This window comes from Cervus canadensis, chromosome 24 (assembly GCF_019320065.1).
Source record: "Cervus canadensis isolate Bull #8, Minnesota chromosome 24, ASM1932006v1, whole genome shotgun sequence".
Classification (NCBI taxonomy): domain Eukaryota; kingdom Metazoa; phylum Chordata; class Mammalia; order Artiodactyla; family Cervidae; genus Cervus; species Cervus canadensis.
The window spans coordinates 47,989,855-48,016,326 of NC_057409.1; the positions used below are offsets into that span (position 1 = coordinate 47,989,855).

The window sequence follows — 26,472 nt, forward strand, 5'->3', positions numbered from 1 at the left end:
TAAAATATACACACTGTGAATAAATTTGCCATTTTAATCATTTTATTTCATCAGGCCACACCGTGTGGGTTATGGGATCTCACGTCCCCAGCTAGGGACTGAACTCGGCCCTTGGCAGTGAAAGCCCAGAAACCTCACTCCTAGGCCGCCAGGGAACAGCTCAGTGGTGTTTTGTGCGTTTATGATGTTGTGCAGCTATCCCCGCAACCTCGTTCCAGATCATTTCCATCGCCCCAAAGAAAACTCCATCTCCATCAAGCAGTCACTTTCCCTCCCTCTTCCTCACAGTCCCTGGCAGCCACTAATCTGCATACTGTCCCTGTGAATTTGCTTAATCTGGATGTTTCCTATAAATTGAATCATATAACGTGACCTTTTCATGACCTTTGTCTTATTCACTTCGCATACTGTTTTCAAGGTTCGTCCATGTTATAGCATCTATCACTGTATGTCATTCCCTTTTTACGGTTGAATAATATTCAATTTTATGACTATACTACAGTTTGCCTCTCTGCTAATCAGCTGATAGACATTTGGGCTGTTTCCACCCTTTGGAACATTTGTGTACACGTTTTTGTTTGAACACTCATTTTCAGTTCTTTTGAGTATGTACCCTGGAGTGGCATTTGTGGGTCATATAGGAATTCTAGGTTTACTTTATGGAGGAGCCTGCAGATGGTTGTTCTCAGAGGCTACACCACTTCATACCCCCATCAGCCATGTTCCGATTTCCCCACATTGTCACCAGCACTTTCTATTTGTTTTGTTTTGTCGTATCCATCCCTTGTGCGTTTGAAGTGGTGTCTCACTGTGGTTTTGATTTGCATTTCTCTGATGACTAATGATGTTTAGCATCTTTTTGTGTGCCTGATGCCTATTTCTGTATCTTTTTCTGGCTTTATGTATTTTAGCTTATTTAATCATTTCCTAAGCTTCTACACTGTTTCCTTTCTAATTTCTGTAATCATGAATACTGGTATGAACATCTCTATATAAAAAGTGTATGCATATCTACCTAGTTATTTCTCTGGAGAAGGGAATGGCTACCCACTCCAGTATTCTTGTCTGGAAAATTCCATGGACAGAAGGAACCTGATGGACTACAGTCCATGGGGTCCCACATGGGACACGACTGAGGGACTAACACCCCCACTTTTCACTAGTTGTTTCTATAGGATGGTTTTCTTGAAGTGGACTATGGGGTCAAAAGTATTCTGTTTCCAAGGTATTGATATGAAGGATCAGATTCAGTAAATATATGTTTGAGGAAACATGTATTTACATGTAAGTTGCCTGGAAAGTCTTTTCAAGTGCCTTTGCTAGAATTTCCATTTCTGACTTATTGCATCAGGCCCAATGGGGTGGGACTCACTTCTCCAGGAGATTCTGATATGCAACCCATCTATGAATCATTAGCCAGATTTCTTCTGTACCCATAATGCAGGTCTTCAAAAATGAAAGAAGCACTGAGAACTGCACACTATTGATTGTCCCAGTCCTCTGGCCAGTTCCAAGCAGACAGGCCCTGCTGGTTCCCTTGCTCTGAGCGACATGGTCTATGGCTACATGGTCTATGGCTTACCATCACCTGGACCCTTCAGTGGATTTTTTTTGCCTTGTAAAATCTGCTCTTCCCCTTCTTATTCTTGAGGAGTTGACTGTTTTGAACCTGCCCTTTCTGGGGAGGAAACCGAGGTTTCTGTCAGCTTTGTGACGCGCCCTAGTTTTATTATACCTGCTCACTAGGGCCAGAGCAAACCAGGCGTCTGACTTCTCAGATAAGTTTTCTACCTCCCTCAGTGGCCTCCTTTCAACATTTTTGATCAGTCATGATTCAAGAAGCCAAATGTAGTCATACGTGCCAAATGTACTCAGACTCTGAAAGAGGGACAGGCCTCAACATGTCCGGGCAGGCCATGTCCATCACAGGAGACCCTGGTTTTATTGCCTGTGGCCAAGCCCAGTTCTATCCCTGGGAGGAGGAAGGGCAGCCTTTTAAAAGTCCTCATTTGGGACGATGCGACTGTGATCTCTAAAGAAATATGATCATATGGTACATTTTAAACTACTCCAGTGTAGTGTGGTAACTGGGTAACAGTCGCTAAGAGTTTTGATGTTAGATGTGTAGGGCAGGTTCCCAAATCTAGATTTAACTTGCAAAGGCACTCCTGAGGCCTTCATAGCACTTAAAGCTAATTTCAGGGAGAGTGTTGGCGAGGAAAAGGTTGTCACCAAGACAGGTACCACCTCAGTTATCATTGGTCCAGCCATAGGAAGCATCAGGATGCTGGCTGCCTCCCTGGCATCAGTCTCAGACCTCAGTTGCCTTTGTGGTTGTGCTGGTACAGTAGAGGTCAAGGTTTTTTTTTTTTTCTTCCTACTGTAAAGTAGAAATCAATTCAGTTGCTCGGTCGTGTCCGACTCTTTGTGACCCCCTGGACTGCAGCATGCCATGCCTCCCTGTTCATCACCAATGCCCAAAGTCTACTCAAACTCATGTCCATTGAGTCAGTGATGCCATCCAACCATCTCATCCTCTGTCGTCCCCTTCTCTTCCCACCTTCAATCTTTCCCAGCATCAGGGTCTTTTGAGTCAGTTCTTTGCATCAGGTGGCCAAAGTATTGGAGTTTCAGCTTTCAACAAGCAAATTCAGTTCAGTTCAGTTGCTCAGTCATGTCCGACTCTTTGCGACCCCATGAACCACAGCACACCAGGCCTCCCTATCCATCACCAACTCCTGGAGTCCACCCAAACCCATGTCCATTGAGTCGGTGATGCCATCCAACCATCTCATCCTCTGTCATCCCCTTCTCCTCCTGCCCTCAATCTTTCCCAGCATCAGGGTCTTCTCAGATGAGTTAGTTCTTCGTATCAGGTAGCCAAAGTATTGGAGTTTCAGCTTCAGCATCAGTCCTTCCGATGAACACCCAGGACTGATCTCCTTCAGGATGGACTGGTTGGATCTCCTTGCAGTCCAAGGGACTCTCAAGAGTCTTCTCCAACACCACAGTTCAAGAGCATCAATTCTTTGACGGTCAGCTTTCTTTACAGTTCAACTCTCATATCCATACATGGCCACTGGAAAAACCATAGCCTTGACTAGATAGACCTTTGTCAGCAAAGTAATGTCTCTGCTTTTCAATATGCTATGCAAATTAGGTTTTATTTAAACTCAATAATTCCCGCTCCTTATTAAAAGCCCTTATTTTCTGCACTATGCCTGTCAAGATTGTCTTTCAACTTGGCATTCAAGTAAACATCCTGAGAGTAAATCTTGTTTTCCTTAAGTTTAAAAAATGTCTTGAAAGCTTATTATGGGCTGGGAGGGGTAGTGAAAAGAAAAAGAAAAGCATAGATTTCCCTGTGATTCCAAGTTTTAAAAATTATATGCAACTTTTCAATCTCAAGGCTCTGAGATAAAAGGCACATTAATTTACTTAGCTGAATTCATTTTCAGAACTTTGTCACAGAGCCACTTATATTTAGTATCAAGGCATAATATATATCCAGCATACACACAGAATTCTCACATCTTAGTTACCAATATGATAAAATTTAAAACATGGTATTAAATGTTCTCTATATTTATTTATTTATTTATTTATTTATTTTTTTAAATGTTCTCTATATTTAGATGAACTTGGTAAGTTGCAAACATAGTTTGGCAGCATAGGGTCAAAGACTAACAGTGCAGTAGTCAGTTTATCAATAACAACATTTTAAACAGTTTTTATTCTCAAATTCAGTTTTTTGGTTAAATTGCAGTCACTGAAACTTCATTGTTTCTTTCCTCCATGTTATACATGTTCTGTCCCAGATGGACAGAAACAGTTTAAACCACTGCTATTATTTACAGGGCTTAGAACAAGGTGGGGTGTGTATGTGCATGCAGGGCTGGGCAGGGGTGTGTGGGGGATAGGGAGAGCAGAGATCTGGGGAGTATTTTCCAGCTCCCTCTCTGGAAGTAGTGCATTTGATTCCATGTGAGGGTGGTGCTCAGTGGCAGCTGAACTTGGGATTCTTTATACTTAAGCGCAGGCTGGATGGGGGTGGAGGAGTGGGCGAGGGCGTGTTTGGAAACGCGTGACCTGGAGGAGGGCCTGCTCTGTGTCACTCTCCTGAACACATTCGTGGCTCAGGGCAGTGCTATGCCCTGGCTCATTTGTCACAGAAATACAATTCCTTTTTCTCTGTTGATTTAAACTGTTCTTGGGTTTTGATCAAAGTCCTGCCTCCTCCACAGACACCTCCTTGACTTCTTAGCCTTTCCTGTTTCCCCCTTTTCTGAATCAGAGAAGCTTCTGAGAATATTAGGGCTAGAGGGACCTCTGAGCTATCATCATGCTGGAGGAAAAGCTGGCATTCACTTGTGTAAAGTCTGTAGAACGTGGCTCAGTCCTGTCTTAAAACAGTTAAATTGTTGGGTGTGGGTTTGGCTTACTTCCCCAGCTATGTTTGGTGCTCTCTGAGGAAGGGACTATGTCACACACTTCTTTTGCATATTTCATAAGCCTGTAGCCTGCAGTTGTGTTATTCAGTCACTAAGTCATGTCTGACTCTTGCAACCCCATGGATTGCACCATGGCAGGCTTCCCTGTCCTGCGTTATCTCTTGGGGTTTGCTCAGACTCATGTCCATTGAGTTGGTGATGCCATCCAACCGTTTCATCCTCTGTCGCCCTCTTCTCCTGTCCTCAATCCTTCCCAGCATCAGTGTCTTTTCCAATGAGTTGGCTCTTCATATCAGGTGGCCAAAATATTGGAACTTCAGCATCAGTCCTTCCAATGAATATTCAGAGTTGATTTCCTTTAGGATTGACTGGTTTGATCTCCTTGCTGTCCATGGAACTTTCAAGAGTCTTTTCCAACATCACAGTTCAAAAGCATCAATTCTTCGACACTCTTTATGGTTCAACTCTCACATCCATACGTGACTACTGGAAAAACCATGGCTTTGACTATAGGGACCTTTGTTGGCAAAGTGATATCTCTTCTTTTGAATATGCTGTCTAGGTTTGTCATGGCTTTTCTTCCATGGAGCAAGTGTCTTTTAATTCATGGCTGCAGTCAACATCTGCAGTAATTTTGGAGCCTAGGAAAATAAAATCTGCCACTGTTTCCACTTTTTCCCCATCTATTTGCCATGAAATCATGGGACCGGATGACATGATCTTAGTTTTTTGAATGTTTTTAAGCCAGCTTTTTCTCCCTCCTCTTTGACCCTCATCAAAAGGCTCTTTAGTTACTCTTCACTTCCTGCCATTAGAGTAGTATCATCTGCATACCTGAGATTGTTGATATTTATCCCAGCAATCTTGATTCCGGCTTGTAATTCATCCAGCCTCCATTTCTCATGATGTACTCTGCATAGAAGTTAAATGAGCAGGGTGACAATATACAGCCTTGATGTACTGCTTTACCAATTTTGAACTAATCAGTTGTTCCATGTCCAAATCTCACTGTTGCTTCTTGACCTGCATATAGGTTTCTCAGGAGACAGGTAAGGTGGTCTGGTATTCCCATCTCTTTGAGAATTTTCCACAGTTTGATGTGATCCACACAGTCAAAGGCTTTAGTGTAGTCTATGAAGCAGAAGTAGATGTTTTTCTAGAATTCCCTTACTTTTTCTATGATCCAACAAATGTTGGCAGTTTGATCTTTGGATCCTCTGCCTTTTCTAAATCCAGCTTGTACGTCTGGAAGTTCTCGGTTCATGTACTGTTGAAGCCTGGCTTGGAGGATTTTGAGCATATCCTTACTAGCGTGTGAGATGAGCACAGTTGTGCCGTAGTTTGAACATTCTTTAGCACTGCCATTCTTTGGGATTGGAATGAAAACTGACCTTTTCCAGTCCTGCGGCCACTGCTGAGAAATTTGCTGACAAATTGAGTGCAACACTTTCACAGCATCATCTTTTAGAATTTGAAATATCTCAACTGGAATTCCATCACCTCCACTAGCTTTGTTCATAGTAATGCTTCCTAAGGCCCACTTGACTTTACACTCCAGGATGTCTCTTCTATGGTGTGAGAGTGATCCTACCATTGTGGTTATCCAGGTCCTTAAGACATTATTTGTATAGTTCTTCTGTGTATTCTTGCCACTTCTTAATCTCTTCTCCTCTGTTAGGTCCATGCTGTTGCTGTCCTTTATTGTGCCCGTCTTTGCATGAAATGTTCCGTTGATATTGCCAACTTTCTTGAAGAGATCTGTCGTCTTTCCCATTCCATTGTTTTCCTCTACTTCTTTGCATGGTTCACTTAAGGCTTTCTTACCTCTCCTTGCTGTTCTCTGGAACTCTGCATTCCCTTCCTCCTTTGCCTTTCACTTCTCTTCTTTTCTCAGCTATTTGTAAGACCTCCTCAGACAACCACTTTGCCTTCTTGCATTTCTTTTTCTTGGGGCTGGGTTTGGTCACCGCCTCCTTAACTATGTTAAGAACCGCCATACATGGTTCTTCAGGGACTCTAGAGGGTCCTCGGAAAATGCTTTCAGCTCTGGTAGCATTTTCTGTGAAATGCACAGGCTAGGATAGATACTAAGAGGCTGTTGGTTGTGGCACCAGCCGGTAACAACCTGAATGTCCAGCCATGAGAATAATGGAGTGTATTGTGATCTGTCCGTATTGTGGAGTGCTATATAGCTGTGAAAAGAAATGAGTTAATCCGATAGCTGGTGACTTGGGGGATGTCCTCACTGTATTATTGTTCTTGTAAATATGCCTCCTATATCTCTATCTATATTTTGATATATCAGCAAGGACTTGGGGAAAGATGTGGAAGGACACACATCAGATTGTTACTGCTGTCTTTGCGTTGCTGCAACAAGAGAGCTACTAAGATCAAATACCAGGAAATATAAGACAAAGAGCAAACGCACAAAGGTTTTTATGTGTTAGAAAGTCCCTTTCTTGTAATACTTCTATTTTTTACCCTTTGCATGGTTGAAAAAAAATGAATTTTATTCTTTGACTAAATTTTAGAACTAGGAAATAAAGACAGCATTATACTTGAGTCTTTTGCGTTTTTGTTTTTTGAGCTTATATAAAGAGAAGTTCTTTTTTCACCAAAACCTAAATTACAAAGGTTGCACCAAACCCAAAAGCATGATGCTCTGGTTCCTGTGGTGGAGAGGGCAGAGAAGTAGCGCGTTGCTCGGACGCAGGATGCTGACAGACTTAGGGCCCTGGACACTCCCTGCCCAGAGCTGAAGGGAGCAGAGTGGGCACGTGCATGTGCTTGCACAGGTGGAAAGTAAAGAAAGCGAATGCTACAGAATTTCCGCTGCTCCTCTGCAGGTGGTCAGGGCAGCTCCGCGCCAGAGCCCCGCATGTCACCTGGGAAGCTGGTGAGCTGCTCTCTGAAAGGAGACCGCAAGGCTGGGGCTGGCTAGCTCCCGTTGCAGTAAAGGTGGAGAGAGTTTTCAGGGACTGATAGGAGAAAGAGCTGAGGTCCACTCAGCCCAGGACCTATTGCCCAGCCTGTTCTTGTGGTCTCCTAACTTACCTCTCTGCTGTTTTCTTCCAGTTTATCATACAAATCCTTTGCCATAGTGATTGTTTTAAAGCACAACTCTTTTTTTTTTTTCCTTTCTTTTTTATTTTTTTTATTAGTTGGAGGCTAATTACTTCACAACGTTTCAGTGGGTTTTGTCATACATTGATATGAATCAGCCATAGAGTTACACGTATTCCCCATCCCGATCCCCCCTCCCACCTCCCTCTCCACCCGATTCCTCTGGGTCTTCCAGGCCCGAGCACTTGTCTCATGCATCCCACCAGGGCTGGTGATCTATTTCACCATAGATAGTATACATGCTGTTCTTTCGAAACATCCCACCCTCACCTTCTCCCACAGAGTTCAAAAGTCTGTTCTGTACTTCTGTGTCTCTTTTTCTGTTTTGCATATAGGGTTATCGTTACCATCTTTCTAAATTCCATATATATGTGTTAGTATGCTGTAATGTTCTTTATCTTTCTGGCTTACTTCACTCTGTATAATGGGCTCCAGTTTCATCCATCTCATTAGAACTGATTCAAATGAATTCTTTTTGACGGCTGAGTAAAATTCCATGGTGTATATGTACCACAGCTTCCTTATCCATTCATCTGCTGAAGGGCATCTAGGTTGCTTCCATGTCCTGGCTATTATAAACAGAAGCACAACTCGTAGATAATTCCCCTGCTCAAAAACATATATGACCCCCCAGCTGTAAAGAAGAGAGTCCAGATCCCTAGACCTGGTATTCAGAGCCTTCTTGAACAGGGCCCCAGTGTGCTGCTCAGCTTACCCCGTGTCCCTCAGGCTCCAGCTGCATAAACCTTTCCCCGTGCACGTTTAGCCTTCCGCTCATGTTCTTCTGAGGCAGGAGCACTCCCTCCCCGTTTCATCCATCTCTACCTGTTTAAATCCTTTCCAACCTCTGTTTCAAAGGCCGCATCTTTCAGGAAGCCAAGTGCGACCTCTCCCCCTTCTCCATGGACTTCTCCTATGGTATCTACCTGACATTCAAGTTATATTCTTCCCCTCCCACCTTGGCAACTTCATCAAGGAAGAAACTGGCGTATCTCAGTGTCAGAATTTGTTACCCTTAGTAAATTTCTTAATGTTTAATCAATCTTTGTTGAATTGAATGTACTTGTTATCTGAAATGTACCAGATTAATTTTTGAAAAATATTTCATGCATTTCTTGTTGGTGGGGTGCTGTGCAGAGAAACAAAGGAAATATGAGCAGAGTTAGTATCCCAGCAAGGAAATAAGATATGACTCTTCGTTTTTGCAAAAGTTCCCATTTTATATTATCTAATGTTTTCCGGTCTCTTGGACTCTTTTCTTCCTGCTGTCTTATCATTTCCCTTTGATATCTGTCACGGAATGCCCTTGCTATGACATTGGATGGGGAAACTGGAAAGATGCTTCCTAGTACCCTGACAGGGTCCGTATTTGATTTGCATTCCTTGTAACCTTCCTGGTCTTGGGGGCAGCAGGGGACCCTCCAGGCATCTCAGGCAGAGACTAGTGGAGGTCCAGGTCAGTGCCCTGTGCTAGGTTTGAACAGCCAAGGCCAGGAAGGTGCGTCTCCGCATCTCCGTAATCTCCCATCTGGCTCCCTGTGGAGAAGTCGTGAGAGTTTTACTGCTGTCTTCCTTTCTGAGGAATTCTGTGGAATTCAAAGAAAAAGAACTACAGAAAGGAAGGAGAGGTTTAAAAGGAAATTCCCGTGGACTTTGGAAAGACTTAACTGATAAAAAGTGACTTTTGAGAGAATTCAGTTTCTAACAAATTAGCAAACCCAATTTGGAATTCGCCTGAGCCATGAATAACTTTATGTGATTGAGTTAATTCATTATATCTCATAATGTGGTCATTCCACCCTCTTCCAAATGTAACAAGAAATTGCCACCTTCCTGCTGAATGCCTTTTATTTCTCCACATTGATTTTGTTTTTAAAGGATGATTGAATTGGTTTATTTAGCTTCCAATTGCCAGTAATTCTCAAAAGTTATAATTACGCTAGATCACAAGAGAATATTACTGTAATTTATGTTCTGTCATATTTTTTCTTTAGTAATACTATTTAGTCACTGTCCTTACTATGATAAGGAATGTATATATCAAATATTAGTAAAATAGTTGTGCTTGTACAGTGCATCCTGAAACTGAGAACCACTTTCTGCATCTGAAAAAAGAAGTCACACTGGATACACTTATTACCCTGGAAAATCATCTTCTGGCCATATGGATGTTTTTCCTCCACAAAGATCACTAAAATGGCTTTTATTTCAGTGATTAACATTTTAAAATCACTGATTGTATTTAAAACCACCTGAATTTAATATGCTAGAAGATACAGTTATACAAAGAATGTTAACAAAACTAAGATAGGAAATAAAACCTCTATAACAATTTCTCAAAACAGGAAACTGTTGTAGAAGTATATTGTTGTCCTTTCTGTTTCACTAAAATTACATTGGTTTAAATATGCTGCATACGCTAACCTCTTGGATCTATTGTGCTCTTGCTTAAAATAACTTTCTTTAAATGTTAACTCCTGAACACTGTTTAATTAACTTAGCCAAAGTTGAGATTTGATCTCAAGCCATTTCAAACTAGACAGAGTGAAGAAAGATGTGGGTAATTGGCAGCAGATCCCAATACAAATATGGCATTTGGCAAAGTATGTCTGTGTTGTTTTGCTTTGCTTTTCTCTTTATGGTTGTGGCCTATTTTTGAAATGCTATGATTTAAATTCAGTGCTCAAGTGACAAGTCTGAGAAAACAGAACTTATTTCCATGGAGGTTCTGTTGGGGTGGAGATGGAAGTGTTCCAGGAGCTAAAGGGAGTAACCTCGACTTCACCTGGAAGCAGTGGTGTGTTGGGGGCAGGAGATTTGGGCTATATATAAAGAGGAGAGGAAAATTGCCAAGATGTGGAGCCAAATTTGCATCCAGGAATAGAGCCACATCAAAGAAGTAAAAACAGAATCTGTCGTTTGCACTGTTTGCCTGTAAGCTGTAACTTGGGAGCCCAAGATACGTGGAGATGGGAAAGTTCTCTCCTGGGATGCCTGGGTCTCCGTGATAGTGTTCTAACTGGGTTCTCTTAACTCCTTCCTCTCCTTGAACGCCCACCCACAGTGTGGCCAGGTTAACTGCAAAGACTGTGCCGTTTTCTTGCTCAAGACCTTCAGTTCCTGTTTGCTCAGAAGATGAGGCTAAAACTTCTGCTGGCGCTGTGCCCCCTCCACTCTTGTTTTTTCTAACCTCACTGTCTGCCATTCTCCACCATGAAAGATGCACTCTCCACAGTCTTCACAGGCTCGTTCAAAATCTGGCTTACACCTCCCTTCTCATTCTTTCTGAGAGTTCAGTTCACAGAGAGTGCCTTCCCCAGGTTTGAGATCCTACCTATTTGTTTTCTAACTTTTGGCAAGATTGTTTCATTGTTAGTCATTGTGTTGGGAGTACTGTATCTAGAAATATATACACATATATAGTCATTATATGGTGTATATACACACATATAGAGAGAGAATAGAAATGGTAATATTTTCCCTTAGTGAGTTGTGAAGTTGTAAAATTTCTCCATAGAAAGTTCATTGAAATTGAGGCTGAATTACTGGTTAGGACTTATGTATAATATATTTATTTTATATTTATTGTATTAATATGACATGTGAGAGAGAAAGTACTGAACTGAGAGAATCTGGAAAACTAAATTCTAGTCTCAACTTTGCCACCAACAGGCAAATCATTTGACCCCCCTCACAGCTCCAAACAGGGAATTAATCTCCTTTATGACCATCAGGAAAACATAAAGGAAAATGAAACCATGTTTGTTTATAATAACCTTAAACAGTAAAGTTTCATGTCCCATCCAGAAGACATAAATATGGGGCACAGCTGGATGAGTCAAGAGAGATGATGTATTATTCAGGTGAGTCGCAGTTATTTTGGTTTTATAGATTAGACCTCTGAGTACAGTGAGTCTGTACAGCATTTTTGAGGTTTCCCAGGATAACAAAGGCCAAACCAGACTCAGTGTGGTTCTTTCTCCCTTTCCTATAAATAAACACTTTTTCCCCCAGTATGAAGGGTCCCTCTGCTTTACTGGTGGTGTTGACTGGGTTATAAGCCTAACTTGATTTATTTGCTCTGTGATTTTGAAGGAAATCTCCCTGAATCCCATGCACTTGTCTGTGAAAGTTTTTGAGCTTATTACCTCAAAAATCAACACTAATCACTATTTTTTATTGAGCATTGGCCTTGTATGGGAGGTATGACATATGTTATGTCATTTCTTAAACGTATCTTATTAAATGGCTCAGTTCAGTTCAGTCGCTCAGTCGTGTCTGACTTTGAGACCCATGGGCTGTAGCTCACCAGGCCTCCCTGTCCATCACCAACTCCCGGAGCTTGCTCAAACTCGTGTCCATCCAGTCGGTGATGCCATCCAACCATCTCATCCTCTGTCATCCCCTTCTCCTCCTGTCTTCAGTCTTTCCCAACACCAGGGTCTTTTCCAGTGTTGGTTCTTCACATCATGTGGCCAAAGGATTGAAGTTTCAACTTCAGCATCAGTCCTTCCAATGCATATTCAGGACTGATTCCCTTTAGGATGGACTGGTTGGATCTCCTTGCAGTCCAAGGGACTCTCAAGAGTCTTCTCCAACACCAGAGTTCAAAAGCATCAATTTTTTGGTGCTCAGCTTTCTTTATGGTTCAACTCTTAACACCAATACATGACTACTGGAAAAACTGTAGCTTTGACTAGATGGACCTTTGTCAGCAAAGTAATGTCTTTGCTTTTTAATATGCGTCTAGGTTGGTCATAGCTTTTCTTCCAAGGAGCAAGCATCTTTTAATTTCATGGCTGCAGTCACCATCTGCAGTGATTTTGGAGCCCAGGAAAATAAAGTGTCACTCTTTCCATTGTTTCCTCATGTATTTGCCATGAAGTGATGGGACCAGATGCCATGAGCTTAGTTTTTGGAATGTTGAATTTTAAGCCAGCTCTTTCACTGTCCTCCTTCATTTTCATCAAGAGCCTCTTTAGTTGTTCCTTGCTTTCTGCCATAAGGTTGGTATCATCTGCATATCTGAAGTTATTGATATTTCTCCCAGCTATCTTGATTCCAGCTTGTGTTTCATCCAGCCCAGCATTTCACATGATGTACTCTGCATGTAAGTTAAATAAGCAGGTGACAATATACAGCCTTGATGTACTCCTTTCCCTATTTGGAACCAGTCTGTTGTTCCGTGTCCAGTTCTAACTGTTTCTTCCTGACCTGCATACAGGTTTCTCAGGAGGCAGGTAAGGTGGTCTGGTATTCCCATCTCTTTAAGAATTTCCCACAGTTTGATGTGATCCACACAGTTGAAGGCTTTGGCGTAGTCCATGAAGCAGAAATGGATGTTTTTCTGGAACTATCTTGCTTTTTCGATGATCCAACGGATGTTGGCAATTTGATCTCTGGTTCCTCTGCCTTTTCTAAATCCAACTTGAACATCTGGAAGTTCTTGGTTTATGTATTGCTGAAGCCTGTTGGAGCCTTGCTTGTGGTTTCCTCATCTATAAAACAGGGTCATGTAAGACCCTAAGATTTAACCTAAAGTCTCTCTGATACCATACATGTGGCAGAAGAAAGAGAGATCTCAGGTCTGTAAAAATCAACATTGCTTCCAGATTTCAAGCTTACAATTACTGTTGTTTCGTCATTTCCTTTTACCTAACCTTTTGTAAGCATCTAGGAGCAAAGTTGACATGCTTGGGTTTCTTTTTTCCTCTGGCCAGTGCTCCTCTGGTGAAGGTGCTAATGAGCACTCTTAAAGAGCAGAGAGATCTCTCTTTAAGGAGGATCTCAGGAAAGGAAGGTGAGGCAAAGGAAATGAATGTTCCAGAAACTGAATAACTGGTCCTTGAATAATTATATCATAGTCAATGCCTATGTGTCATAATCATTTCGGAAAGAGTTGGATAAATTAATTTTTCTATTTTCTGATTAACAGTAGTTCTTCTCTCAGAAGTGTAAAGTTAATCTCTACAATAGAGTATTACCAATACTTTGAGTTTTATGCTTTTTTCTGTTTTTAATAAAAAATTGAAAATATTATAGACACTCTGTGGTGTAGTTTGTAGGAGACATTTTCAGTCATGTAGTCTTGCATTAAAAATGTTTATGAGGACTCAGTATATTTTGTATAGTTCTTAAGGGAAACAGATTCTCATTTTACGATCATTATTGTCTTTCTATGATAGAGTGAACTTCTCCCCAAGTAAGGAGTGATCTATATTCAGGAAGCACTCAGTGGCACTCTGTCAGCAAATCACACAGCAGGCAGGACCCACATGAATAGAGCTAACAAGTTCTGTCCATTAAATCTAGTGACTTGAGCAAATTTTTATTATCCTTTTATAAAAATGCAAGCAGTACCTCACACAAAAACCAGTTGTTACCTAATGAAGTGTTTCAGCATGTTCGTATAAGTTGATGGTTTCACATGGTCAGATTATTGCTATATCAGCTATTAGCTACTAATAACATGCTCCCAATCCTGCTTTAATGACATACTGTACTCAGAATACTTAAGTGTGGACAGATGTTTAGGAATATCATTTTTCCCTCTTGGCTATTGATTGATTCCCAAGGCTCACTCCTGATTAGAATGCAAGATGTTTTCATTTAGACTTGGAATCTTTATTTACTCAGTCTAATCAGAAAAAGACAAACAGCACGCCAACAACTTGGAATGTAATGCTGGAGCATCTTCTTGGACTTCTACCATGGGCTGTATTTTCAGATGCTCAGCGACAGCCTCTATCACTCTGCTTATCTTCCAAAACCAACATATTAGAAAAGAATACGCAGCTCTGACAAATTGAAAGTGAAATGCACTATACAGTGGTTTTAGCTAAAATCAAATCAAATTGGAAACTTCAGTAGAAGATTTTGGAGGGTGCTAAACTGATGGGGATCTGTCATTGCAAGACAGGACGGAGTGGATCCTTTAAACCACCTGTGCTTTCCTCATAGCTGGACTTTATTCCTAAGCCAGTGGCATATCTGACACCACTAGTAGCACTGTTTAAAAGTGCAGTTGAGGAAATAATTGGATTTTGTACGTGAAGAAAATAATTCTTAAACACCTGGGTTTTATTTTTTTCTTTTTTCTTTATCTGTTTTTTTTTGGCCCTTCCTCCACAAACCCACTCGTCGATTAAATTAAAACATTCCTCCCAGCTCAGCTCCCCAATCTTCAATGCTTCTCGATAAACTGAGATCTTAGCCCTTCTAAGAAATGAATCATATTTTTCTGTTGTACTTGATTGCTGTTGACTACTAATTCACCCTGTATTGATCTCAAGTCCATATTTCTTACCGTTTAGATGGGGAATTATCTCACGCTTTTATTTATTTATTTTTTTCCCTTTATTTATTTATTTATTTTTTCAGTGGGTTTTGTCATACATTGATATGAATCAGCCATAGATTTACATGTATTCCCCATCCCGATCCCCCCTCCCACCTCCCTCTCCACCCGATTCCTCTGGGTAACACCTGGGTTTTAAATAGCTTTATTCTTACTTCCTAAAAACCTGGACCCTCAGGGATTAATAGGAAAGTGTAAAAAATGTTTGTTTTGGGGTGTAATACAGGTTGTGTTTACTTATTACTAAGAATTCTCCCAGAAGCTTGAATCCTTTCATGTCTTGAATAAAGTGATCCTCCAGCTACCTTCATTGCACAACTTGAATGTTCACTCTTTACCTCCCAGGTAACAAATTACCTTCTTGCCCCCCCTAGTGGAATTGTTACTCTGCTTCACAGTTTGAGAACACTTGTCAGTACATTATTTGATTTAGTGTCTTGGGGAATGGGCTATTTTCCTCATTTGTTCTCAAAGACTGAGAATAAAATAGAAAAATGCTGTAGTGGGTGGGCTGATAGGGGATGTGGGTAGTGAAAGTGAAAGTGGCTTTTTGCAGATAGATTTTCAGTTCCTAATGTCAGCAGTGGCCACATTGTTCATGATGGTTCCCAAATTCAAGGGGCTTCTGCTCTGCTCTTCTGTCTTAGAGGGGTCAGATGTCATCCGGCTGGCAGACAGTCACCTCTAGAAGGCAGCTGTTCACGCTCTGGCGAGTGTGAACGGCCCTACCCGTTCACTCTTCTCCCAGTAGAGTGTTGGTGGTTGGTGGTATTGAAGACAAAGACAGGTACCGTCTGAGTATTGACCCCTACTGGTGCCATTGGTTAAGCAACCCAGGAAGTATCCTGAGTCCACATGAGGGACGGTGCCAGTATTCACAGCACATGGAAATCATTTCCAGTCTACAGCTGCTAAACATGCTAAAACAGTTCTGGTAACTGAAGCCGCGTATCTCTTTTTAAGAATTTAAATTTCTTTAGGGATTGATAACCAGTGGTTTCATGACATCAGAATCTCTCTCTTTTCCCTTCCACTGTTTGTTTTTCACAACTCTGACCCTTGTTAAAAATGTGTTTATTCAAATTTGCACACAAAGCACTTGTATTTTGTATAGGCTAGCATTGAAATGGGTGAAACTTCTAAAAAAAATTCTCGTATGTGCCAAGGCTTGGGACTCTGTTCTTTGGCATGGAAGCCCCTATCAAGGTCAAGGCAAAAATACAGTGATTTCCAAATAAATAGTCAACAGAGTATAAGTACTTGGTACTTATGAACAAGAGTACTGTAATTAGAATATTCCCTCTTTCTTAAAATCATGTAATAGAGACAGTATTTAGATGTATCTTTTCCCAAATATTTATTCTCAGGGCAAGTGTTTGCCTAGGGAAAAATAAAACAGCAGGATCCAATTAAAATCCCAACAAAAGGGAATGTCAAAGTGTTATATGATGTGTTTTATTTGGAAGTGTTAGGTAGTTAGAATCGGGAAAAGGAGTCCAAAATGGCAGTGGCTAAAAGACAAGGAAGGGAAAAGCCCGCGAAAATAGAACAGAGGAAGGTCAAAGGAAGGTCAGAGGACTGGAGTGAGGACTTTAGGTAGGACAGAGTGAGGACTTCAGGTAGAACAGCGCTCCTGCCTAAGCCCAACCCGGGGGAAGAAAAAAACATACAGAAAGAGGAGCAAAGGGCTCTCTCTCTCTCTCTCCACCCCACTCCCCCCACCGCGCTGGCGCGTTCGTCCACTCCCTTCTCTTCTTCGAGGATGGATTCTCCTGTACTGTGTTTTTGTTTTTGTTTTTTGTTTTTTGTTTTTTTTTTAGAGAAGTACCACTAGCTCAAGAGTTATAGAAATTTAGTTCAAGAACTTCATGCATGCAGACACACAGCAAAGCGTGTGTCTGAAGTTCTGATTTGGAATCTCATAGTGCCTGGATTCACAGTTGTGAAAACAGTGATGTCACAGTGACCACACAGCCCAGCTGGGGCAGAAAGGTCCAGTTAGTAAGACTTTGGAGAACCGGCACTTTTCTGTTCCACAGGGAATGGGAGGGATTTGTGTGTGAATCGGCATGTATCTCTGTGCATACAGACATGAATGTAGATGCATATGAGTACAGACATGGGCAAAATGTAGCCATGTATATGTGGGTTTATTGGTGTATACATGTGACTGAAAGAATTGCAATTGTCAACTTCTTCCCAATGGATGCTAGGAGTTCTGAGTGTTGACGATACTCCCCAAAGCAGCTTTTAGCAGAGGGAGACACTGAGGAAGTATGCATACCCTTCTCTGCTGGGAATTCTCTGCATTGATGATAACCTTCGGGAGGGTCTCAGGGATGGGCCTGGAGGTGTTTGGAAAGCTCCACACTCCCTGCGGAGGGCTGTGCTGGCATCTCTGTCTGGCAGCTTTGCAGGGTGGCTCTCCTTGGGGACATTCCAGCCATAGCTTGGAACCCTTGCGTTTCTTGAGTGGTGTGAGGACTGAATATCTGCGTGCATTCTTTCACTCAAGAGTGAAGAGGAGCTTTGCTTATCTAGCTGTGTTTCCTTAAAGTGACTAACCAGTGGTGCATTAAACTGGGGTGGGTTTGTTTCTCAGAATCTTAACTTCTCAGCTGTTGATTGATCACTGTTGACTCAACACTAAAATCTCATCTGCCTCTGCTTGTCATCCCTCGGTTATTGGGGTTTGGTATTTGCTTTCTCTTAAGGTTCAAAAAGGCAGAAAAATATGCACAAGCATTTGGCAACAGGCACAGCAGATAGAGGATTATGAAGTAGATATGCCAGAGTCAGATATTTTTGTTGAAATCCTGACTTTATATGACTGTCTATTTTACTTGAAATATGGTCCTTGCCATGAGGCAGGGTGTCTGGAGACGTGGCAAGTCGTCAGCAAGTGTAGGGAAGGAACTTATTATCTTGGGCAGAGTGCCAGCTCACACCAACTGGTCAAACTTGCATTCTTTTCAAGACTTCTTTCCTGCTACTTAATTGTTGGTAATTTGAGAAACTATCTTTGAATCAGACACCTTGGCAAGAAGGTAGGATTAAGAGAGTGTTTGGGACCAAAAAGAGATATACATCTGTCTACTTGCTGGAAACTGTGATGGCAAGGGGAAAACTGTGGACAAATTGCTGACAGGTGGTAATACTTATCTACAATTTAATATTTTTTTTTTGGCCACGCCCTGCATCATGAGATGTCTTAGTTCCCCGACCAGGGATCAAACCTGTGTCCCCTGTATTGGGAGCACAGAATCTTAACCACTGGGCCACCAGGGAAGTCCCTAACCTTTTTTAAAATATAATGTTTCCTTAAGGAATCTTACCATGTTCTACTGACAGTACTTATCTTGGTCCCCTCAAATAACAAGGAATATCATCAAAACATGTAAGAAAGGCAACAGGAAGGTAAAAAAGAGAAAAGAAAGTTTGTAGAGAAAGTCAGGGCTCGGAGTTTCATATAGATTACATAGAGATTGAGGCAGATAATTCTAACCATGTCACTTTAGGTCAGTGCGCACAGTTCCCGATAACTAAGTGGGTGATTATTAGAAGTCTGGGTTCTCTGACCCCACCCCAGAATCTCCAGGGAAGGGATCTGGGAATATTGTTTTAGTAAGCATCTTAGGTGATACTTATGATCAGACGAGTTTGGGAAACTGCCACCATCCAATTGCCTGCAAGGACTAAAGTATTTCCAAAACTTATAAGTAAATATATGTGTGTTGCGTGTGCATGTGTGTTCTCACCAAGGTTTTAAACTTTGAAAAAAAAATTGTCAAATACTCCATATTGACATTATAAACATTTCTTAGTGAAAACATCTGTTATTTGGATAGGGTTGTATGGCTTCCCATGTGGCGCTAGTGGTAAAGAGACCACCTGCCAACGCAGGAGACGTAAGAGACCTGGATTCCATCGCTGAATCAGGCAGATCCCCTGGAGGAGGGCGTGGCAGCCCACTCCAGTATTCTTCCCTGGAGAATTCCATGGACAGAGGAGCCTGGTGGGCTATACTCCATGGAGTCTCAAAGAGTCAGAGACGACTGAAGCGAATTAGCATGCAGTGTGTAGGCTTATAGAAGGTTTTCCCACTTATTGTCTCAGTTGTTCCTAAAACCAACCCTTTGATGGGTTGGACAGCAAAGATCGTGTTTGGCCCCAGATTACACATGGGAAATGGGCTCAACATGTAACTGGCAAACGGCAGAACTGGCTTTGAACCGGATCCTTCACCATGTGGGGGAGCCCAGCACCAACCCCAGAGCCCACCCCTTTTGCTCTTTTCTCCCACACCCTGGTCACCAGGCTGATGGCGGCATTTCTAACACACCAGGCTCTTTGCATATCCACACCTTTCCACACTCCAATTCCCTGGCCACTGTATCCTTCTTTCTCTTTGCAAACTCACAGGCATACATGAAGGTGCCTTCCATGAAGCTTTTCTGGACACTCTTCTCACCCTACCACCCACGCGGAGCAGTTTTTCTTTCAGCTGGCTTTCCATCAAGTTTATAAATCCTTCTCCCATGTGTTGGGCTTGCTTAATCTAGGGAAGTTCAATGATACATGTTTAGTAATGCCTCCCTTCTTCCTCCCCACCCCACCGTTATACCACTTATTTTGAATAGATGGGAAAGTAATCACCTCTAAAGCACTCAGTGCTCGTTGGCTACGCTATGGGAAGTGTTGGGGGAATGATATAAAGGCTTTTCCAAACTTTGACAAAAAAGCAAGCGTGCAGGAGGCCAGAGACATGGCCACTAACATCGTCTAGGAACAGAATCGTTTTAAAGGTCCAGGGAGCATTGTCTAATGAGAAACTGGGGAATGGCAGGGGGCCCTATGCACAAAAACACAGATTTGGTAGTTTTCTTGATAGGTAATTTAAGGACCATCCAAGGACATTTTCAACTAGTGGTGATTTTCATGTTACACTCATAGCCCCAGATTAGATGTGACTGTCTGTCATGGCTTTCAAATCATATTATAGTTATTTCTTGATGCAAATAACTCCCCTACTGGACTTCGAGCAAGGGTGGACCCGAGCCATATTCATCTATATCTGCCAATTGATAATTGTTGAATACACTTTTGGGGACTAGATCTTCTAGCCATCTGCATCTGAGTACAATCCAATTATTTAATTATAGTTCTAATTCCAGTTCTTCTGTGTTTATAGCCACCACTGGTCCAAGCAATCTTCAGCGGTGATCCAGAGGAGATACGGATGCTCATCCACAAAACAGAAGATGTGAATGCTCTGGTAGGAGATGCTCTGGCTTTGCCTGCCTAGACCCTCTTCACCTTTTCTGTGCCGTGGACCTTTTTGGTGTCTGGTGAAAGCCCTGGCATACTTCTCAGAATTCTGTTTTGAGATGCTCTAAATCAAATATATAGGATTCAAATGGAAATCAATTATTTTGAAATATAGTTATTGAATCAAAATTTTCATGTAATGATATATGTGTTTATCAGCACATTTAAATGGCAAGATGCAGTAGGAGATCTAATAATGGCCATAATTTTAAAATAATGATGAGCCTGATCAATATTTTGTGTTACCTGCCACCATTCTAACGTGGCATGAAAGCGCCTATGATTTCTGCCGACACTAAGGTTTGCTGCCTGCATTCGTAATGTGAAGTTTCAGTTAGAAGTTAGTGAAAATAGAGATAGAAACTTTGTTCTAGAGAACCCATGCCTTACCAGCAGGAGTTGACAAACTATGGTTTGTCACCTGTTTTTGTATAAGCTACTGGCTAAGAATGGTTTTTATTTTTTAAATGGCTGAAAAGGAATGAAAAAAAAAAGAATATTTTGTGACTTAGGACAATTGTATGAAATTCAGATTTTGATATCTACGAATTAAGTTTGTCTGGAACACGGGAAGGACAGCTTTCCTCCTGTAGCAGCAGAGTTGAGCAGCTGTGACAGAGACAGTATGTGGTCTGCCCAGGATATTTACTCTCTGGCCCTTTCAAGGGAGAAGTTGCTGCCCTCTGCACTAGAGGGTCGCAGAAGGCAGTGGCACCCCACTCCAGTACTCTTGCCTGGAGAATCCCAGGGACAGCGGAACCTGGTGGGCTGCAGTCCATGGGGTCGCGAAGAGTCGACACGACTGAGCGACTTCACTTTCACTTTTCACCTTCCTGCATTGGAGAAGGAAGCGGCAACCCACTCCAGTGTTCTTGTCTGGAGAATCCCAGGGATGGCAGAGCCTGGTGGGCTGCCGTCTATGGGGTCACACAGAGTCAGACACGACTGAAGTGACTTAGCAGCAGCAGCAGCACTGGAGGGTCCATGAACCTGGAATGAGTGGATGAACTTGGCATCCTGTGTGTACCCTGAAATCACATGTAATATGTGCGGGCACTTGTGGACATTTTGTTTAATGAAACGGTCAAGGCATTTCATCAAACTGTTAAAAGGGTTTATGATCCCCTAAAGGTTAAGAACCACTGAATCTGGAAGTTCTTGAAATAAACCTGCAATGAGGAAAAGTGAAAAGAGTTAGTCAATAATTTATCCTTTTAATAGTTTCCTAGACCTAGATGGAACAAGCAGTTATGAATAGTACATGCTACTAATTCTCTTAATGTAATGCAGTTACCTACATGCTCCAGTCTGTCAGGGAGAGGAGTTCCCTTTGAAGTCCCAAGTGTTCAGGAGAAACAACAGACTCAGGTGCATCTGTGGTGCAAGAAGAGCTTTGCCACCGGGAAATGCATTCTGTCTGAGGTTGCATCTGTCCGCTCAGCCACAGGTTTTATTGAGAAGGCGAGTCATCTCTGCCACCCATTGTTCTGTGGCAGTGTAGGTTGCTGTGGCTTTTTGAAAAAGCTCTTGGCAGTTTCTCCCCAGCTGGCCCTGACAACAGCAGAGCAATGTGCTCTGACATTTTTGCCAGGTAAGCACAGATGAGGTCAGGGCCAGACTACTTGAGAAGGCAACTGGGCATTTGTCTAGGGCCCATGGGGCCCTGTACTTCTGATAGGAGGCGAGGCAAGCCCACTGATCATCTATGTTCTGACATCACCAGAATTCATCCAGCCTATTCTGTGTTGTGGGCCACACCCAGGCCAGCCCAAGGCAACGTCACTATCTTCCCTGACAATCATGAACAAGCAGGACTTTTGTCAGTCCTGTATACCAAGAAAGAGTGTACTGTCCTCTGAAAGCCTTTTATTTCTCCATAGGAAAGTGACGCACAGCTGCTGGCTGGTAAAAATTCAGTTCAGTTCAGTTCAGTCGCTCAGTCATGTCCGACTCTTTGCAACCCCATGAACTGCAGCACGCCGGGCCTCCCTGTCCATCACCAACTCCTGGAGTTTACTCACACTCATGCCCATCGAGTCGGTGATGCCATCCAACCATCATCCTCTGTCTTCCCCTTCTCCTCCTGCCCCCAATCCCTCCTAGCATCAGTGTCTTTTCCAATGAGTCAACTCTTCGCATGAGGTAGCCAAAGTATTGGAGTTTCAGCTTCAGCATCAGTCCTTCCAATGAACACCCAGAACTGATCCCCTTTAGGATGGACTGGTTGGATCTCCTTGCAGTCCAAGGGACTCTCAAGAGTCTTCTCCAACACCACAGTTCAAAAGCATCAATTTTTTGGTGCTCAGCTTTCTTCACAGTCCAACTCTCACATCCATACATGACCACTGGAAAAACCATAGCCTTGACCAGATGGACCTTTGTTGGCAAAGTAATGTCTCTGCTTTTTAATATGCTATCTAGGTTGGTCATAACTTTCCTCCAAGGAGTAAGCGTCTTTTAATTTCATGGCTGCAGTAACCATCTGCAGTGATTTTGGAGCCCAAAAAATGAAGTCTGACACTGTTTCCACTGTCTTCCCATCTATTTCCCATGAGGTGATGGGACCGGATGCCATGATCTTAGTTTTCTGAATGTTGAGCTTTAAGCCAACTTTTTCACTCTCCTCTTTCACTTTCATCAAGAGGCTTTTTAGTTCCTCTTCACTCTCTGCCATGAGGGTGGTGTCATCTGCATATCTGAGGTTATTGATATTTCTCCCGGCAATCTTGATTCCAGCTTGTGCTTCTTCCAGCCCAGCGTTTCTCATGATGTACTCTGCATATAAGTTAAATAAGCAGGGTGACAATATACAGCCTTGACGTACTCCTTTTCCTATTTGGAACCAGTCTGTTGTCCTATGTCCAGTTCTAACTGTTGCTTCCTGACCTGCATACAGGTTTCTCAAGAGGCAGGTCAGATGGTCTGGTATTCCCATCTCTTTCAGAATTTTCTACAGTTGATTGTGATCCACACAGTCGAAGACTTTCGCGTAGTCAATAAAGCAGAAATAGACGTTTTTCTGGAACTCTCTTGCTTTTTCGATGATCCAGCAATTGGCAATTTGATCTCTGGTTCCTCTGCCTTTTCTAAAACCAGCTTGAACATCTGGAAGTTCTCGGTTCATGTATTGCTGAAGCCTGGCTTGGAGAATTTTGAGCATTACTTTACTAGTGGGTGAGATGAGTGCAATTGTGTGGTAGTTTGAGCATTCTTTGGGATTGCCTTTCTTAGGGATTGGAATGAAAACTGACCTTTTCCAGTCCTGTGGCCACTGCTGAGTTTTCCCAATATGCTGGCATATTGAGTGCAGCACTTTCATAGCATCATCTTTTAGGATTTGAAATAGCTCAACGGGAATTCCATCACCTCCACTAGCTTTGTTCGTAGTGATGCTTTCTAAGGCCCACTTGACTTCACATTCTAGGATGTCTGGCTCTAGGTAAAGATTAGGGGAGGTTAACTGCTGTCACACGTAGATGGCTCAAACATAGAGATGTTTAGTTCTCTTATGAGCAGGGTGGAGGGGTGGGTCTTTTCTACATAGAGTCCCAGGTATCAGCATGTAGCTTCTAAGGTCATTTAAGGGGTGTGTCAACAGTCCAACAAGAAGGGAAAAAAAGAATGTGGAGGCAAAGCGTGGGTCATTCAAGGGGTGTGTCAACAGTCCAACAAGGGAAAAAAAGAATGTGGAGGCAAAGAATGTGGCAAGTATGGGACAGCTCAAAAGTGGAATAATCACTTCTGCTCACATCCCACGGCCCAGAACTCATCCCATGCCACAGCTAACTACAGAAGAGGTTGGGAAGTTAGTGTAACTGTGTCCCCAAAGTGTCAAAGAACAGTGACTTTGGTGAACAAGTTGCCATCTTGGCTACACCAATTTCTGGTTTTAGAGAATTTTAGGTAATTCAGGTGGTACCCCTTAGTTGTCTGTGTAGTGTCTCGTTAATTTGACAGTTAATCACTGAGTTTGGACCCTGTGTAAGGTGCTGGAGATACAGCCGTTGAAAAGATAGCTCTTTCCCTTATGAGCTAATGTGGCAGAGAAGGCAACAAGTGAGAAATCATACCATATTGTATTTCTGAAATGGAAAATCTGGGGCACTCTTTAGGGGCCTGTGTTAATCACGAGGGACTAATGAAGTGAGGTATAAACTGAGGCTGCTGTGGAAAGTGCTTGGTATTTGCTGTTGGATGTGTGGCAGCTGTTGGATGGGACAGCAGAAGAGGGTGGGATAAAGAGAGAGAGGAATGAATGAATGAATGAGTGGTTAAATGAGTGAATAAACACGCCTAAGAGGAGCCTGAGTTCTTAGGTCGATCGTGTGGCTCTTCTGGGTCCACAGACTCTTTCCTTCACTCATACCTCTTACAGCCTCCCTACCACCCGGGAGACATATTGATTAAAGTTCTAAGTTGATTCTTATTTAAAAAGAAATCGGGAAAAAAAAAACCAAAAAGAAATCGGCGAAGGCCTTCTTCCTGTGTCACAGAAATTAGGGAGTAGCCTATTAAAGCAAGCATCAGAAAGACAGAGATCATCTTTAAGGTGAGCGCCAGGGCAGCTTTTCGAAATCCCTGGAATCCTGATATGCCTTGCTTGTCAGGTCTTCTCCTCATGACCTTGTCATGGGTGGGATCTCATGTGCTGGCTCCCGGCAATATTTGCTGTTGGATGTGTGGCAGCTCTTGGGTGGGACAGCAGAAGAGGGTGGGGTAAAGAGAGGGAGAGGAATAAATGAATGAATGAGTGGTTAAATGAGTGAATAAACACGCCTAAGAGGAGCCTGAGTTCTTAGGTCGATCGTGTGGCTCCTCTGGGTCCACAGACTCTTTCCTCCACTCTACCTCTCGCAGCCTCCCTCTTCACATCCCCCTTCCCCGTCCTCAGGTGAGTATAAAGGTCATTTACTCCTCTCTGTTATCAGGTGTGTTGCAAATACTGCGCTGTCCTCTTCACTGGTTTTCCTTTGTTGGCATCCCTTCGGGATCAGTCACGGTGACTGCTGGAGGTGGATTAGACAGTTTAGGGGAAGTGATCGTCAAGAAGAGCATAGAGAGATGGAAGATAAATCTGGATTAGAAATCTAAACCTAAAGATTCATTTTGGGATGGAAGAGCGGCTGCTCCCAGACATTTCAGTGTCACAGAGGGGAAGTAAATCGGGGAAGCACCTCTTGCTAGCGAGAAGACAGTTTTTGTCTTCCCTTCTCATCCTTTGCTTTTCTCTCTTTATCCCTATTTAGTCACTTCCTTTTTCTTTTCTTCTCTAGGCTCTGACTTTTTTGCTTTCTTTTTTCTTCTTCACCTTTCTGTACCTTTTGATGGGTTGCCTGTTCTTTGGTATAAATATGCTTTGATTAACTGATCCTGATAGGGGAAGAGTCTCATTCAGCTTTGCCTCTCTGCGTTTTTCCAAACTTTATTTCCCAGCAGTGGTTTGCATCAACCAAACGGAATTACTCAACCTACTGGTATTTATTCTTTTCTCACTTCTCCACCGTTCTGATCCCACCTGTCCTTTCAGGCCTTCTGTTGATCCTTCCTCTAAGTTGGCCTAATTTTCAACTTCCTTTCTGCTGCCTTCTCTTCCACCTCCCAAATCCCTTAGCTCTTTGTACCTCACTGATCACTTTACTTGAGTTAATTATGTCTATGTTTTACTTTTGAGAAACTGTGTGTTTGATGACATGACTGCTATGTCATTCATTCTCATTTGCTCAGTGGCTCAGTCCAGTCCTTACAGCACACGTTGAGTGAATGACTAAATCTGCTTTATTACTTATGTTGAGCCAATTTGTGGTTGCCTATTTTAATTTTTAAAAATGTATTTATGTTTTACTTTTGGCTGTGCTGCCTCCATCGCTGCAGGGGCTCCTCACTGGTTTCGGTGCCCAAGTTTCTCATTGCGGTAGCTTCTCTGGTTGCACATCACGGGCCGTTGGGCACAGGCTTAATAGTTGTGGCTCACAGCCTTAGGTGTTTCGTGGCATGTGCTGTCTTCTTGAATCATGGGTCGAACCCATGTCCCTTGCGTTGGAAGGCTAATTCTTTACCACTGAGCCACCAGGGAAGCCTGCCTGTTTTTTAGCAAGGACAATGGTGGCCAGATAGTTCTGGACAAGTAGCCAAATAGTTCTGACTTGGTTAGTGGCCCTCAGTTCTCAGTTGTAAGATTGAAAATTCTCTTCCTAAGATTGAAAATTCACAGAT

At 42.5% G+C, this 26,472-nt stretch overlaps 1 protein-coding gene across 3 annotated transcripts in view; it reads left to right on the plus strand.

Moving 5' to 3' along the window:
- The window catches only part of ANKRD44 (ankyrin repeat domain 44), a 306,281-nt gene that overhangs the window by 101,673 nt on the left and 178,136 nt on the right, over positions 1-26,472 (plus strand). For all 3 annotated transcript variants that reach the window (XM_043445412.1, XM_043445414.1, XM_043445413.1), the window contains exon 2: positions 20,123-20,206. In XM_043445412.1, coding sequence (XP_043301347.1) covers positions 20,123-20,206 — 84 coding nt within the window. The remainder of the gene's footprint in view (positions 1-20,122; positions 20,207-26,472) is intronic.